We start from the raw sequence: 17,061 nt of genomic DNA on the forward strand, positions 1-17,061 counted from the left end.
AAGCTTTCCTAATTTCAGATCTGTGGAATAACAGTGACATCCAGTGTTTGCTAAGACTCTTCACAACAGTGATTTTTCAAATTGTCTGGCAAATTTTGTTTTTCCTTCTTCCCACACCATTTTTTACAAGATCAATGCAATTAATAGCTAACCATACCTTGTTTTCCCCAGTGACCACATAGATCAAGGGTGACTACATCCTCTTCTCATGCTCTTTTACCTTTAAAAGTAACAATCAGCTGGTGGGATCAATTTAGTGTTACCTGCCACAGGGCCAAGACATTAGGCCACTAATAAGTAATACTAGAATAACTGCTTCAGCAATCTCAATATAACACACGCTGTGTTCATTATATCATTATGTTTACTAAACAAAGGGATGAAGAGAAAACTAGTCTAGGTCTAGTCGAAGCTAATAAAATCTCCTATATACAAGGAAGCTTTCTAAACAGTACCTGTTCTCATGAGCTGAAAATTTTTGCAAGTTTGTACAATGAGCCCTATGCTGCTTTCTCACAGTCCAGTTCCTACCCCTCTAAACTTCTTGAAAATTCCAGACTGCTGCCCCATCATTCCTTCTATAATCCTCTATAGTAAATCAATGCATTTTGTGTTGCATGAATGTTCAGTTCCTCTCTACATACAACAGGTTCTGTATTTTAGCTTGTAATCACCCGGAACACTTTGAATAAGTGATGAACTCATCATAAAGTCTGGCATAATCATACATTTGAAACAGTGATCAAAAGTATCCATGTGGATCATTTCAATAGTCAGTGCTCATTATAATATGTCCCTTTACTTGTAAGGTTTTAAATGACCTAATTTATCAGTGCCATCAGACCTTGAAAATATTAAAAAAACCAGAAGACTAAGGAAGATCTTTAGAGATTTCCTGGGTCTCACAGATTTCCAGGTTCTCTCTGGCTCACAAAATGAAATTATTACTATGATTATCTTGGAAACTTGAATTTTGGCTACACATTAAAGACCACAAATGGCTTTCATTACCTGCTGCTCATACCCTGAGAGCTCATGCTCCAGGGCCACATGGTTCCGGAGCTGAGTTTGCACCCCTCTCATGTCCTTAGCAACATCATCTGGAATACTTTTGGACTTCTCCTAGAAGGAAGAAATCAGAGAAAGCTCTGTTACTTTGTATGTCCAAGCAAAACACATTACAAGCCTACCTTAGTCCTTTTGTGTAGTGTAACTCATAGCGCACAGTTAAGGACATGTTGGGTTACACAGCTATGATAGGTAAAAGGAAGATGGAAAAATCTGTCCTAATACATCTGCTCTAGTAATTTACTTGTAAGTATCTCTGTTCTTAAGCTATCCAACTGTACTGTGAGAGATGAAGGTTCAAGCCTTTCCTTGATCAGACCTTAGAGGAGAATGCCTTACATGCTTTAAGATGAGAATCAATGGCAAATAGCTACTGCAGTAACATATAGTGAATGGCTAAAATAGCATTAACAACCGACAATTTCAGAGAATTTTTCAGGATACAGGTGGTCTATCTGTGAATCATCTTTAGATAAAAATTGAGCCATACTTGCTCAGGAAAGATTATTGTAAAGATGAAAGAAACTGAGAGACCATCATATGAAAGTAGACTTAAATATTTATCTCAGCTAAGGTTCTGAGGAGATTTAGTTGTTACACAGACATGCACTGGGAACAGAGCAAGCAAAAATAAAAGGCATTTCACCTGGAGGACAATACTGTTGCTAGAATAAAATCATTAGAAACTTGCTCTGGGTGAATTTAGATGAAAATTAGAAGAACAATTTTAACCATTCAGAAGTGCATTTCTGTAACAGATTCACAGGCTGGTTTGGGGTACCCAACAACACATCTGAGTGAGGTGCTCTAAAAATAGGTGCATGTTGTAGTTGCATATGCTGTGATGGCACTGGAGTTGGTGACTTAAGCAAGATCTTCTAGTACTGTGTTCCTTTGAGAAACGGCTTTCCCTGGTAGACCTCCGACACGAGTACACAGGAAGGGAATGGGCAAGATGCCTGAATTCCTCTCCCACTCAGTAGTGAAGCTTACTAACAAAGTGTGATGCAAGAAGTGTGTATTTGTTGCCTGGACCATACAGCATGGGGATAAACCAACAGCTAGTCTGTGAAGCGTTTCTGAACTATCGCTTGTCACTACCACAGAATTAACTGCTTCATCACCAAAGTTAAATATGCACCACGTTCTGAAAAATCTAGCTGTTATATGGTGAAATATTATGACCTTTTTTCCATTCATGACAGGGAATGAAATCAGGAATAACATAGTTGAATAGGGCAGCCTCTGCCAGCAGAAGCAAGTAGAAAATTTACTACATGTAACCTTACAAAGCCCTGTAGTCCTCCAAACAGTAGAAGCTCTGTTGGATCACTGCCTCCTGTTTATTTCCACATTAGGGAAACCACACCTCTCCTTAGAGCAAGGTTGTGGTTTCTCCATTAAATTCTTCAGGATGGTCAGATAAAACAGAAGAGTGAAGATTTTTGAGGGGATATCACACAGGGACTGTTTGAAATTATTGCCAGTACTGGGCACTGAAATGAAAGGAAAAGATTTTTGGCATAGCTTTTTGCATCAAGATTACCTGACAACCTTCCAGGTTAATGGTCACTGTATTCCTGACAAATGCCTTTTTCACAAGACAATTCTTTCTTCAGCACATAAAGCTACAATGGTGTACAAAGAACCACCACAATGAGGCAGTAAACAGCTTCTTAGGTTTGGTGACTGCAGGCAACATTACTATATGCACTGTACTGCCAGAAAACTTAGTTCAGTCCCTGGTCTTCTCAGTTTATCCTGCAGATCAGCAACTCTAACCACACCTGGTTTCACCCATGGTTCTCATAAGATCAACAGTCAGGCATCTAAGGATTACCAAGGACTGTGATTTTTTTTCACACTTGGAGAAATCACACAGGTTTCTTGAGATTTTTTTTTTTTTAAAGTCAGCACAAATTAAGCTGAAATGAAGTTTGCTTTATATGAGAATTTCCCATTATTTTTTTACCTCAATATGGGCCAGAGCATCTGTCAGATCTCGGTAATACTTGTGAATCAACTCGGCATCTCTCAGTCGTTCACCTCGTAACCTGGTTATTTCCAACAACTCCTCCCAGGAGTTCCTGTCAGGAAGGATGAGGGAAAAAAAAGGTACAACATTCAAACTAAGAGTAAAGCAGATTAACAGTCTGAAGAAAGACTGAAATCAAGATCTATTCTGTCTTTGTTTTTCATTTCTGCCATTAAATTCTGTTGGTGTGATTCTCTGAGGGGCAGCATGTCTCTTACCCTACTATGTCCTCCTGTATGCTCCAGGCACTTAAATAGATGGTCCCATATAAGAGTCCCCCTCTCCAATATGCTTTTCAGATTTTATATGTAGGACTTGGAGGACTGAGTCAGACCCTACTGTTCCTTCATGCTTCTTTTTTGATCCAGTTCGGACTGATGTCAGACACCAAAAGCTGCAAACATCTTAATGTTCTGCAGGGCAGTCATGGGATTCAAACTTGAAAATCAGAAGAAATGAAGAAGCAACTAAATTCCTAGCTTTTCAGTTAGGTGATTCCATTTCAAACAATAAAGGAAGCTCACTCATTCCTTACTTGTAAAGCTTTTCTGATGCAATGTACATGAAGCCAAATCAGCAAACAGATAATGTCTGCATTATGATATTTTTTTTAAATCAGGCATGGCAGTAGTTCTATATCAGTGAATAAATAACATATTTTGCAAGAGTTAATAGCAACAACAAAGCATAGAGCTAACACAAATCTCCTACCTTAGCTCTTTCTGCTTCTGCCGAATTTCCCGGGACTCAGAATGCCCACAGTTCAGCAAGTTTTCTGCCAGCTGCTGGCAAGCCATAACTCTTTTTGCAGCTGCTTCCAGATGGTGTCGGAACGTGCCATATTTGGCACAAAGTTGCTTTGGGAGGAAAAACAACAACAACCAAAAAAGGAATTTTCAGTGCTCACTTTTCCAGAACACATAGGAAAGACATAGATCTGTAGGAGCGAGTCCAGAGGAGGGACAGAAAGATAATCAGAGGGCTGGAGCACCTCACATACAAGACAGGCTGAAAGACTTGGTGTTGTTCAGCCCAGTGAAGAGAAGGCTCTGTCGAGACCTTATAGCAGCCTTCCAGTACTTCAAGGGGGCATATGGAAAAGCTGGGGAGGGGGTCTTTTTCAGGGAGTGCAGTGATAGGATGAGGAGCACTGGTTTTAAGCTGAAAGAAGATAGATTTAGATTAGACATTAGGAAGACCTTTTTTTATTGTCAGGGTGATGAAACACTGGAACGAGTGGATGCCTAGAGAAGTCATGGCTGTCCCATCTCTGGAAGTGTTTCAAGGCAAGGTTGCACGAGCCACCTGATCCAGTGGAAAGTGTCCCTGCCCATGGCAGGGGTGTTGGAACTGGATGATATTTAAGGTCTCTTCCAACCCAAATCATTCTATGATTCTATAATACCTGCTCAGCTATCAGAGCACAGCCAAAAGACAGATAATAAACTGATCGTATTTGGAGATGGAGAAACTGCAGAGAATGACTGGACTTTAACTCCAAAGGAGCTACTAACTATGAACAATGTATGAGGTTTGTGATGCAGATGGGAGGCAGAAACATTACCAGAGATAGAAAGAAACATCCAACGTAGGATAAATTTTAATTATGAAATTACATGTTTTCATTTCACTAATGCAAATGTGTATTCAATACTATAATTGAATGATGCAGTCCAATTTTCAGATTTAGGACACAAGATATTTTGAAGTAAATTATAAAAAAGAGGGTTCTGAATGGCTGCTGATGTGAAGTAGTATAGCTATAGACATCCATACCTCAGCATTCTGTGATTTTAAAAAAATCTTTAACGAACGTCACACTGAAATATCTCGTTATCGAAAATAGAAAGGAGTTGCTCTCTGTAGGTGTAGACATTTTAGCATGTATTTTTTTCATGCATCTCAGCCTCCATGGTAACAGGATGTAAATGTTAAGCAATGCTGCCTGCCTATTACAACGAGTCAATCCATCCCACCCACTCTTGACTCTTTTTGCTTCCCATTTACCAGTTATTTGTGGTTATTTCTTACTCTATTTTATAAGTTTTCAAGGACAACCTTAGAATCGCACTGTATACAGTTTAGTTAATTTTTGATCTGTTACTCGAAAAACTCACCAAGACATGTTCATAATCATTTCCATAGTCTTCAGAGCTGGCTGTTTGTTTCTGCTGGGTCATCCAGTCTTGCAGATCTTCATATTCTCTTAGAAACTCATGCAAGACAAGAGTTTCTTCCAGCTTCTTCCCTCTGTGTGGGGAAGCAGACAAGAAAAAACCAATTAGACCAAGGGAATATAAAAGGAGAGCAATCACTAACTTTCTTCCTTAATATTCAAGCCCTCTTACCATCAAGTCTCATTATCTTTAATGAAAGAGCTGTCTTTATTTCTCTCTGCTGTAAATCATATTTATAGGATGACAGCTGTCAGACAGGTCAGACTCATGGGCTGAGTGTCCCAGAAAAGCACCGTGCCTAGCTGAGCTCTGTCCCTGGTTTTTTTTTTTTTTTGTTTTTTTTTTTCTTGTGGGTTTTGTTTGTTTGGGTTTTGGTTTGTGTTTTTGCTCCTTCCCACAGAGTACTCAATTTTTTCCCCGTATCTGTCCTGATCTGTCTTTCTAATGATAAAGGCAGTACTTATGAAAATCTTTCTAACTGGTGCACTAAGAAGGCAAGCGTTATGAAAGACATTTTATACAGTTCTGTTCATGTTGCCTGTTCAGCAAAACTGCTGCAACCTGCTGTGTATTTCTGATCGTCTAGAGTATCCTATAACATAGCCTGACATGTTACAAGGCTTCCATAGTAAACAAAATACCAATTTAACTGCTAACACTGTCTGGCTTTTTGTGCAAATATTCCAGGAAAGAAGAACCTGGCTTCCCTGTTTGAATCACAAATGCTCATCACAGGAGTTGTAGCCTGCTGAGAGACTCTGGCCCACCCAGGAGAACACAGATCAGAGGTACAAACCAGAAGATCATCAAGGCACCATGAAACCCATGTTAACATTAGGCATGAATGAACACAAACCATTTCTGTGTTCAACAGTCTTTTTCTATATATTTTGTTCACAGGATTTCCTATTGATGCCTTTAATTTTTAAATTATAAACAAGAACAAAAACAAAAGGTAAAATATCGGTATTTCCTCTAGGCTTAATTATGTTAATACTCAGATCCGTTTACTTGTTATTCTGGTTGCAGTAACCTCTTTGCCCCATTCCTTTTCTGGGTGAATTTTTTGTGGAAGAAAAACCCTAAACTGTTCAGACATTTTTTTTATTCCTGACAACAAACCAAAAGCGATTAAAAACGCTGTGTACAAGAAAAATGTCCTGTTGTAAACATCTTGCTGTAACAATAACAGAAAGGAAGTGAAATGAAAAGCAAATGACTCATTCAAGAATAAAACCCTTCCTATACCATCACAGCCACTGGGCATAAAGATAAATGCAACTGTCTCCTTTCTGCTATGTAAAGAAATAAGTAATTTTTAAGCAACATTAAGAAACGTTTTAAAAGCCTTTATTTTATTTTATTTTATTTTGCTTTTGATAGCAGATTCCAAATGCTACAAAGGCAAGTCAGAATCTGGCATCTCAAGCCACTTTACAGGAGTATGTTGAAGTGTAAAGAGGAAATTTGTGGGCTTGAAATCCCTAATATGTAGCAAAACCAAGCAATTTCCTAAATACAATTGAAAAAAAGAGGAGATAATTGGATATGATCTAAAGTCCAGCGATATAATTGGAGATATCTTTTATTGGCTTCAGTGGGCTTTGAATCAAATCTAGGATCCAAGGGTCTATTCTAGTTTATACCTTGTTGCTGCTAGTTCCTGCAACTCCTGGAGTCTTGAATGAACTTTTTCCCTTGGTGCATCAACTTCATCATACTGGATGGAGCCCACAAGAGGGAGAATTTCTGCATTTTCACTGAGTTCTTTCATCAAATCTTGGTAAATCGCAATCTCATGCTCCAGTGCCTGGCAGAGAAAAGAGTAGATCAAGAAGCAGTTGCCTGAGATGTGCATTGTTTTAGCTTTTTCACCAGCTTATGGTGTAGTCTTAGAGACCTCAAAAGAGGAGAAAAACTTTCTGTTTCCAAGATTCGATCAATTTTAGATAATTTTCTAGCAACATTTTTTTTGGAAATAAAAGTGTACATAAATTCAACAAATTAAATGAATAAAGATTATTAGAAATTTCCGATGCATTATTAGGCAGAGAAAGGTATTCTTGGAATAGTGCTCTAACTGTATCTTTGCATCTAGGGAAAAAAAATAAGGCTTCTGCATGCATCTGTTGAGACTGAAAAAGAAGATCAAAACATTGTTTTGGCTTCAGAAAAATGAGGATATTTACTGTTTTCCCTTTTGCCCAAACTACATTTTTTCCAGCTGTATTATTAAGCTGCATTGATCTCTTCTCAGTCCATCCCCATGCAGACCTACATCAATGTGAAGTACCTTGTAGATGGCTGGACACTTAAGTACCAATGAGACAGAAAATTTTAAAACTGTAGACAAACCAGAAGATCAGACCAGTGTACAGAATTTAAGCAGGGAAATACCTTGTGTTTCTTGAGGAGTTTCAGTGTTCCATCTTCATCCTTACCATAGTCTTTGCTTGTCACAAGTGGATATTTTTCTGCTACCCAAGCCTCCAGGTCTGAAGTACTCACTAAAAACTATAAGTTAAAGAGAAAGGAAATTAGTTTCTACCTCAATTTTCAAAATACGTCATTTTTTTTGATGTAATCAACTCTAAATGGAGAGTGCACTCTTAAATTTACTGTTATGTTTTATTAAATAACAAATAAAGAATATCTAATCCCAAGAACGACTATTCTACACTGTTGTTCTGTCAAATCATATGAAGGTGAAGGATAACCACATAGCAAGAAATCAGTGCAGGATAACTAACGTCTTCCCCAGGCATCTAAGCTTTGGCAATAAGTTTCAAGATTTCTCACTTTTCTTTTTCTTATCTCATTATCCTGACTTGACTCTTTCTTTTTCTTATTCACTAAGGGTAGGGGCTAACTGTGTGATATCAGTGTGAAATTTCTCCTTCCCTTTCCTGAGAAGTTCAAGTTACCTATAAAAATCAGGCTTCACAAAGCATATTATATGGACAGCTCTTCTACGGATGGAGAAAATAAGAGCCAAATGATTAAATTCACCAGGGAACTTACTTTAGGTTGGCAAATGAACCCTAGGCAAATGCTATTTATGTCTACGACACTGCATGTGTTCTCTGAATAACTACACTCCTACATGACCCAATGATGATGGAAAAATTGGGTTATAGAGAAAACTTCTTGCATGATTTTTATTTTTTTTAAACAGGATAAACATAAAGGTCCAGTCACCTGTTGAAAACAATAAAGCCAGAAGTCCTAACTCACTTTGAAAGAGTGTTATCAGTTTCTCAGCATCATTGTGTTGCTTGGAGCATTGCTGCCTGGAACAGGCAAAAGATCGTATAGCACAAGAGATCCTTTCATTTTGATTCTTCGTCATAATTCTCCAGTATGAAGGGCCAGTTCAGAATCCATTGTATTACTTAAGTGAAAGCCTAAGCCTCACTAGGAGAAATGTGAATTTACAAGCAACCATAAGAGATGGGTACAGAGTCCGAGGCAAACTTCTAGAGCAGCAGCTCTAGACCAGGGGCTGCATTCAACTATGTAACCCAGCCCTCCATTCCCATAAGTCTGGCCTCAAGCAAGTGAATTGAGTACAGATCCAGCTAAACTGTTTTGTTATTCCCTTCAACACTTTAGTCCTCTAGTTTGTTTGAAGAAGTTACTGTGTAAGCACTTTTCTGTAATTTGTACCTCCTGGAAACCAACGGAGTGCTGCAGCTGCTTCAGCCTTTCCTCGCAGGCCTTCTCCAAGCCCTGCCAGGCAATCACAAGCTCCTGGCATTTTTCATTTATTTTCTGAGCTGATGGGTGCTGGCTAACAACCATTGCCTTTCCTTTATCCAGGACCCGCTGGACTTGCTGTTTGTGGGCATTTACTTCTGCCTGTAGTTCCTGGGAATGAGATAAGAGGAATAAAGGAACGCGTATGAAGACAAATATATTCTATGTGATCCTAGTCCTAAGCAAAACTGGCAGCTGGTGATAGTGGGCAGAGTATAGCCAGTGGACACAAGGGCTGACTGCTTCTACCACAGCTGCAGCCTCAGCCACCTGCCCCAGCCATGCTCATGAGAAGATCTGCTCTTGGTGCTTCCATTGAGGGAGGAGATAAGGGCCTGTAAAGAGGCAGCAGATATCCCCCAACTTCCTTACACCCTCATATTACACAAAGTGCTCAGCCAGGTTTTATCCCTTCTCCTCACTATGCACCTGTCCCTTCCTCTTCCCAGCAGCCACGGAGGCTTGGGAGATGGAGCTGGACAAAGGATGAAACATAAAGCTGAGGATTCAGAAAAAGCTGTTGAGCTGCTGATGGGAAAATAAAAACATGCCAGAAGATAATTGGGCTGGAGAATGACAGGAAGATCGACATTGTCAACAGTACCATGACAATCACTAGACTCCAGCTCCATAAAGCTTTCCCACTGGTCTGACAATCTTTCTCATGGAACTTGGAATCCAGAGGCTGCAAAATCCAGCATTGTCTGTGGTGCAGGGGATCTCTGAGGTACTCCTCTGACTGTGAGGAACTGCTCCAAAGAATCAAACCCCAGAAATCAGCCTTAACCTGCCTTTATAATTATACTGAGCATGGCTTGGTCAAACTATTTTACAAGCAATGCAGAACTAAAATAAACATTAAATGGCTATTACATGCTCTCCCAGAGAATCTAGCATGCACAGACCTCAAGACTGAATGTAAAATGAAGCAGTAAACATAGAACTAAAATAGGATGAGCATATAAGAGTCAAAATAGTCAATCCAGATCAACTCACAAAGCAAAAAACTAGTTGGTTTTTTTTTTTATTTTGTGTGAGGTACACTATGTTTTTATCCACTTTCAATGGGAAGAGCTGCAAAATTTCTCAGAATAATAATACTGCAAAATAAGACAAATTTTGTCATTTCCCACAGGAATTTCAAGTTTGCTCTGAAAATCATCACCACATTGCTACTTGTCTTAATCTACTGGAACCATTTTTGCTGGGCTAGTGCTGGAATCAGTGAATGTATCAACTGAAAGCATGTCAGTACATTTTGCTTGCAATAGCCTTCTTGAAGGTAAAGAGAAACTGTGCAGGTACTGGTTTGCAGGCTGAGGTGAAATGCAATGTACCAACATGATATAGTACACTTGATTAAAGGAGTTACCTTGTGTTTTTGCAACAGGCTTTGGGCCACATCCAAGGACTTCCCACGGTTGGCGGAATGGGCGACAGGCAATCGCTCATTAATCCAGTTCAGTTCCATTTCGTGATAATGGTAGAACTCATAGAGATCTACAACAGCTTCCAGCAACTTACGCCTCTCATCAAGAGGTGCTTGCAAAGATTCAAACCTAGGGGGTCATCCATTAAGTATATGTTAAATCAAAGCTTTATTGAGATTCTGCCAAAGGAATGAGGCTATGATACCGCTGTGAAGATTAGAAAACACTGGACATTCATCTGCAATTAAATTCCACTTAAATTCCAATGGCTAGTGCTGGGTGCACATACCCTTCTGAAGAAGGGTAGCCCTTCTTCAGAAAGCTGTTTGTGGCAAGTAGATTTATATGATATCTCTCAATATAAGCAAAGGAAAAAGTAATGCACACTTTTGATGCCCCAGGCTTGTCCTGTGATGTTTTATGGAACTAGTCACTGTTGAATGATGGATCATGGCACCTTCTAGAAAGCAGTGGATGACCTATGGATAAGCAAAGGACTGGAGGAGTGCATCAGGAAAGGAGCAGGCTCCAATAATAAAGGCTTAAGTGGGTCAACAAGCAGCTGTGTAGGTACAGATCAAAACACAGCTGTGGTAGAATTGGGAGGAGGAATCATTTCTGAAAGAATTAAACCTAATCAACCAAAAGACATTTTCTATAAGGCAGAACAAAAAATGCTACTTGTCAAAAGAGGTAGAGACAAAAGTAGAGTGACATCTCACCTTCTCAGATATTTCTGTGTTTCATCCAAAATTCTCTGGGAGTCAAAGTGATTGGTGGCCATTTTCTTTGCATGAGATACAATAGAGTTCATTTTCTCTGCCAGCTCATGTGTCTCCTTTTCCAGCTGTCTGTGCTGCTTGAGTAGAGCACGGCTGGAGCGCAAATCATGGCCTGTTTCAGATTCCTGAAGAACTTTCTCAATTTTTTCTATCTTCTCTTTGGCATCCTGCCAGGAAAAGATTAAAGCATGTACTGACCTTTCAAATATTTTTCTTTCACTCTCCCCCTCTCATGACAACTTCCTCGACACAATTTTTAAATCCATAAGTCCTTTCTCAGTAACACAATGAACAGGTGTGTCTAAAAGGCATCTCCTGGGAATGTTTTGTTTTGCACACTATTTTGGACTACTCTTCACTCTGAGACACTAAAGTACATCACTAAAAACGGCCTCTTTGAACTATCTTTAGTGACATAATACAAAACAATCAATCTTGAAAGGCGTCAGATTGTAGCTATCACAGAACAGCAGTACCATTACATATTGATATTGAAACAGCTTCAGAGCACATTGTTCCTCTTATACAATTTGCCTGGATAACATTGCATTGAATACAGTGCCACACTTTCAGCCCTCAAACTGACTCAAGAAAGCAGTTAGTTTGCACATCACTGACTCATGCAGAGAGTTTTGCTTGTTTTTCCAGCACAGGATGGCCACATAGATGTAATGCTGAGCCTGAGTTTAATAGTTTGGTGTCTTGATGCTGTGCTGGCACTGTTATCCAGCTCATAGCTTTGGAATGACTTTGGTTGGCATTATATCGGATTTTCTCTCCTGAGACTGTAGACAAAATGGATATACACTTTTATCTGGATGGAATTTTGGTATTTATGGCTCTTTTTTTTTGTGAGAACCACACAACAGAGGAACCAGGCTCTGAGGCCATTCTTCCCCTTTGTTCCCCGTCACCTTCTTACCTGGAGCAGTTCCATGAGCTGCTCTTGCTGCCCAGCTTGTCTCAGCTTGTCCCCTCGCTCTATCATCTTGCCATACAATTGCTTCCACTTCTTTTGAAGCTCTGACATCTCCTCCTGGACAGAAACTGCAGCATAATGGTTGTCTTGAATCAGTTGATTTCCTTTCTGGAGAAAAACAGCACATTAAGTTTTTGACCTGATCAGCATTTATGAAATTTGGGATAAGATGGAAGACTTAGCTGCAAGACTGCCTTCACCTTTATCAGTGTTGCAAAGTGCTTCTCATTAGCCATCATTTCCTTCTCAGCAGCCTCATGCCATTTTAGTTTGCGTAGGACATTTGTTGGATCACGGTAGGATTCATCCGAGGCAATCTTGTACTTTTCTTCCATCCATAGCAAAAGCTCAGCAGCATCACGATTAAACTCCTTACAGAGGCAAACAGGATTAAATTGATTTAACTTCCGATTCTGTAGCGGTTTGCAGTGCATCCTTGCTGTTAGGAACAAGCCCTGATTTTTTTTTTTTCTAACAGTTAGGAGATGTAATATATTTTCATATAAAAGTTGTTCTACATAATTAACAGTCTTAATTGAAGAGGTATGATCTATAATAATTGACAAAGTTTTAGGCCCTCAGAGTAATACATGTTAGTCCCTTTTTTACCTCGTTTACTAATCTGTTGGCTTTAATTGTCAGTGAAGGTTTGCATTTTTGATAAGGTATTTTAACCATAAGTGGTTCAGTCCTCCTGTATAACTTTGTCTCTCAGCACTGGAAGCTAAATTTGGTGCCAAAAGTACAGTTAGTGTAAGTAACTATGCAAAATTATTAAGGCTCAGAACAACAACAACAAAAAAAGCAGAACAAACTCATCCAGTAGACAAAACATTCTATCTATATTTTATATTCAATATCTCCATTTTTGTTTTAGTGTTTTGTTATGGTTATGGTTTTGTAAGATTTATGACCAGTGCATCATCTGCTCCCTGCAAAGTGAAATTCTCTGTCCCGTAGCCAAAGAGAAAGTGAGCTGCAGCAGGAATGCTCAGCAGTTTCAAATTTGTCCCATATTAAGACAAGGCATAAAATTACTTCACGCATGATTGACCAAATCTACAGTATCAGTCCTTTTACCTGCAGCTGTAGGGAATCCAACAACCTCTGTTTTCTCTCAGCATTGCTTTGTACCAGCCACTCCCACCTTTGCTGGAGAGTGACTATTCTCTCTTCAATACTACCAAGAAAAACAGGGAGTCAATGCATTACTACTCATATCGATTTCACTTGGTTGTACTGTAGTCATGACTATCATGTAAATGGAATCTTGTTCAACACCTCTGTTGAGAGGACAAAGGGATATATGGCCCTACTCCACGATCATGCTGATATCATCTGGAAAACAGCTATTGACTAATAGCTGTTCTGGATTTTCCTTTTGTATGGCCATGTTACATCAGTGAATTGCAGTCACTTATGTTTGACTAAAACTCTTAAACCTTTTTCTTTCCCAGATATTCCACCTTAACTAATAAGTTTCATAGTGATGAAAGTGCAACGAGGCTCTGGAATGGCCTTCTAATGGTAGTGCTGGCAAGAAATCAGATATTAAGAGGAGTTTTACAAATTTCTGGAGGGAATTTAAGACATTATCACTTGTGATCGCAAGAACATGGCCTTTTTGACCCAAGAGGTCCTTTCTGACCCCTGCTTATAGAGAGGTCCCCTTACTTGGTCCTAGTGGATCTAGCATGGTAAAGGAATTAGAGGTGACAGTTCAGCTTCAACAAAAACATGAAGCAGCTGCTCCTGATGAGCTATTTCCTTGTGAAGTCTTCTGTAAATTTTTAAAAGCAAACATAAATTCTAATATGTGACACTGATAAATGAAGGAAAATTTGTTTTATGTAGGCATTTAGTAAGTTAACACTGAAGAAGTTTTAACTCTTCGTGTAACTTATGATACAAGGCAAATTATTTAGAGTCCTGGCAAATGCAAGTTCTAACCTAAAATCTTTTGCTTATCTGTCCTGAGAGCACAGGAATTCTGCATTATTTGAAAAAATCACCTTTATTCCTCACCCAGCAGATCACAGCTTGGAGGCAAATAAATCGTGGCTCAGAGAAAGTTTTTCATCTCACTCTAATCACATTGGATAGTTGATTAAAGCTACATCAAAAATATCGAGTTTGGACTCACATATGGGATGCAAAGTGTCTGCTCTCTATTAAATTCACCCCATTTTCATTAAGTGCTTCAACTCGTCTCTTCAGTGCCATGAGCAGTTGTTCAAATTCCTGATGTTGCTTTAGCAAGCTTCGAACAGCATCTACGTGGTCCTGCATTTAAGAAAGAAAATTTGATCACTTTTTTCCTTAGTCATATATCGTTTCTGTAGTAATGAAAAAAAATTTGGGGCCTTATTTTCCTTGTCCTTTTTCGGGCATTTTGTGTATGCCTAAGGATGTTCAAGACTACAAACAACCAGCAAGTGTTTAGGTTTGTAACATATCTGGTTCTTTTGTTTTATGAGTCCATTTTCACCCTTTAAGAAAATCTGCATTCTGAACCTATGCCAGCACTCTGGCACGTCAAGGGATGTGTAATATGAAAGGCCATAAGTAGGTAAAACTTTATTTCACATAGTTGATCCAGAAGTATAACATTTTCAGTTTCATCTGAAAACAGAAAAGCTAGTGAGATACCACAATCTCCTCCTTCACTGATCTTGGGAATATTGCCTGCATTTGTTTTTTCCCTTAATTTGCTTTAATGTCCTTAAAATATTAAATGAAAAGACAAAGCTTTATTTTTAAAAAAATCAGGTATTTACTTCACAAAAAAAAGCCTAATTATTTTTAAGCTGAAACCTTTTTTGCTGGTTAGCCACCAAACCAATGAGTCAATTGTATATAAACCATCTGACGTGTACAAACACAGCAACAACTCACAACTGTAGCTGTTTCTAAATTTTTTTTTGAGAGATAATGAGCTTCATTCTTATTAAGTTGAGTAAGGGTGTAAGAACGTGAATAAGAACCTGAAAATCTAGTTTCCAAGGATTAAAATGCCATGACCGTAAGAATGAAGAAACTGATTCAATTAAGAAAATTGTTGCTACTCCCTGGATAGGGAGACAAAGTAGAAGAAAACAAAATCAGCTGCTTCACATACCCCAAGGTCATCCCTTCGGAGAAAGGCCTCGTGGCCAGAGAGGGCTGCATTAATACGGTCTCCCTCCCTATTGAACTTCTGCAATTCCAGACCATCTTGCAGCTTTTTCCTTCGCTGTTCCCACATTTTCTCCAGCTTGTTGTTCTCCTCGGCAAGCCTCTCCATGGACTGGTGGACATCTACAGTCCTGTTGTTATGGGGTTGTCCGTGGACTACTTTTCGCCCTAGATCTTCCAGCTGCACAAATCTTCCCAGAGTCAAAAAGAAAAGTGAGACCTCACTGCATGAGAGAGTATGAATTCTCTTTCATCACAGGTCTTTGCTTTCTCTTGGCAGTTCCTAGACAGGAAGCTTCCCTTCCTCCCTTTCACTCTTTTCCTGCTAGCCATGGTTGTGCACTACAAAGTGCAGCTGTTTGTTTGCTCAGGGATACCTGCTAGAGCCAGTGAGATTTCTCCATTTGGACTGAAAGCCCATATAAGGAGGCTTTCCCATTAAAAGGGTGAGGAGGGCCAACTCAGTATCTGTAACTTCGTAACAATGCAGAAGGAGGACAGAAGATAATGGCAAATGGAAGCATAAGGCCTGAGAAAGGAAGGACTGGGAGAATTGAAATAAAGTGCAGATGGCGCTATCCCAGTGTCAGGAGAGCTTGTGGAATACTACTCCAAACATACAGCTACTCCTTCCCCCTCCCCCAGCCATCAGGGTAAATATGCAAAAGCTAGCTGGATTTTGTGTTCCGCAGCCTCCTTTTGACACTAAGTTTCAAGAGCATTTGAATAAACTCTCGGCATCACTTTCATACCCAATTTATGTACACAATAGACACATTCCATCTTCACAGTACTGTTGTCCTATCACCCCATTCTGCCCCCCCCCCCGATAGAATGTCTCTACCTTTCTTTCTGAGACCTAATTTCTTTCAGCAGGTCCTGATGTTCCTTCAGCAATTGCTCTGTAGAAGCCACGTCCACACCCATTTCTTCACTGCTCAGTTTCTCCCGAATACCTTCTGCCCACAGGAGGAGGCTGCGGCAGTCTTGTAGGAAGGACTGTTGGTTTTGGGCCTGTTGCATAATGTCCTGCTTCTTTTTGGTCTCCAGCTTGAGTTTTGCCAGGAGCCTCTCCGTGTTCTCCACCTGCTCCATTATGGCCCTGCTCTCTGCAGGGTTAGTGTCCTTAATCCTGCAAGAGGAAATAAAATACATTCAATTGGACGAACACTTCAGACATTTAGGGCTTGCACCAACATTCTTTAAAAGGAATGGATTTGGATAGTTACACTTCCATTAAAAAGAAAGTCAGCAAATGCAACAAATGTTCCACACTAGCAAGAAATATTGGTGTGAATATGCTACAGAAAGTGTATCCCTGTGAAAAAGTCTACTAACACTGTGGTTCGATAACTCATTCCCATTGCGGATGTACAGAAAACTCAAGGAAGTAAAAACCCTTTAAATTCTTATTTTAAATTCAAACTCCTCTGCACAATTCTCTGCTATTTTTCTTCCTGCATCTTTGCTTCTCTCAATTGTCTGCTTTCAGGACCTAAATTATAGCTAGTTCAAAATGTGGAATTAACTCCCATTAATAGAAATAATTTGTTAGAGTCACAAACAATCCTGTGGTATTTACCCTCCTACAACAGTGAAGTCTGGAAGCAATCACTTCAACTATCACCCAGATGTACTCAAGAGAGATCGCCTCAATCCA

At 39.4% G+C, this 17,061-nt stretch overlaps 1 protein-coding gene across 1 annotated transcript in view; it reads right to left on the minus strand.

Moving 5' to 3' along the window:
* Positions 1-17,061, minus strand: part of SPTBN5 (spectrin beta, non-erythrocytic 5) — a 95,389-nt gene that overhangs the window by 57,925 nt on the left and 20,403 nt on the right. Inside the window, exons 16-30 of the mRNA XM_054069165.1 lie at positions 16,246-16,533; positions 15,346-15,592; positions 14,371-14,510; positions 13,308-13,407; positions 12,428-12,598; positions 12,171-12,335; positions 11,189-11,415; positions 10,409-10,595; positions 8,947-9,147; positions 7,678-7,794; positions 6,927-7,090; positions 5,221-5,353; positions 3,815-3,960; positions 3,041-3,155; positions 1,012-1,122 (exon numbers count right to left, since the gene is read on the minus strand). Of these exons, the coding sequence (XP_053925140.1) occupies positions 1,012-1,122; positions 3,041-3,155; positions 3,815-3,960; positions 5,221-5,353; positions 6,927-7,090; positions 7,678-7,794; positions 8,947-9,147; positions 10,409-10,595; positions 11,189-11,415; positions 12,171-12,335; positions 12,428-12,598; positions 13,308-13,407; positions 14,371-14,510; positions 15,346-15,592; positions 16,246-16,533 (2,512 nt within the window). The remainder of the gene's footprint in view (positions 1-1,011; positions 1,123-3,040; positions 3,156-3,814; positions 3,961-5,220; positions 5,354-6,926; positions 7,091-7,677; positions 7,795-8,946; positions 9,148-10,408; positions 10,596-11,188; positions 11,416-12,170; positions 12,336-12,427; positions 12,599-13,307; positions 13,408-14,370; positions 14,511-15,345; positions 15,593-16,245; positions 16,534-17,061) is intronic.

The sequence above is a fragment of the Cuculus canorus genome, chromosome 5, assembly GCF_017976375.1.
Source record: "Cuculus canorus isolate bCucCan1 chromosome 5, bCucCan1.pri, whole genome shotgun sequence".
In the NCBI taxonomy this organism is placed as follows: domain Eukaryota; kingdom Metazoa; phylum Chordata; class Aves; order Cuculiformes; family Cuculidae; genus Cuculus; species Cuculus canorus.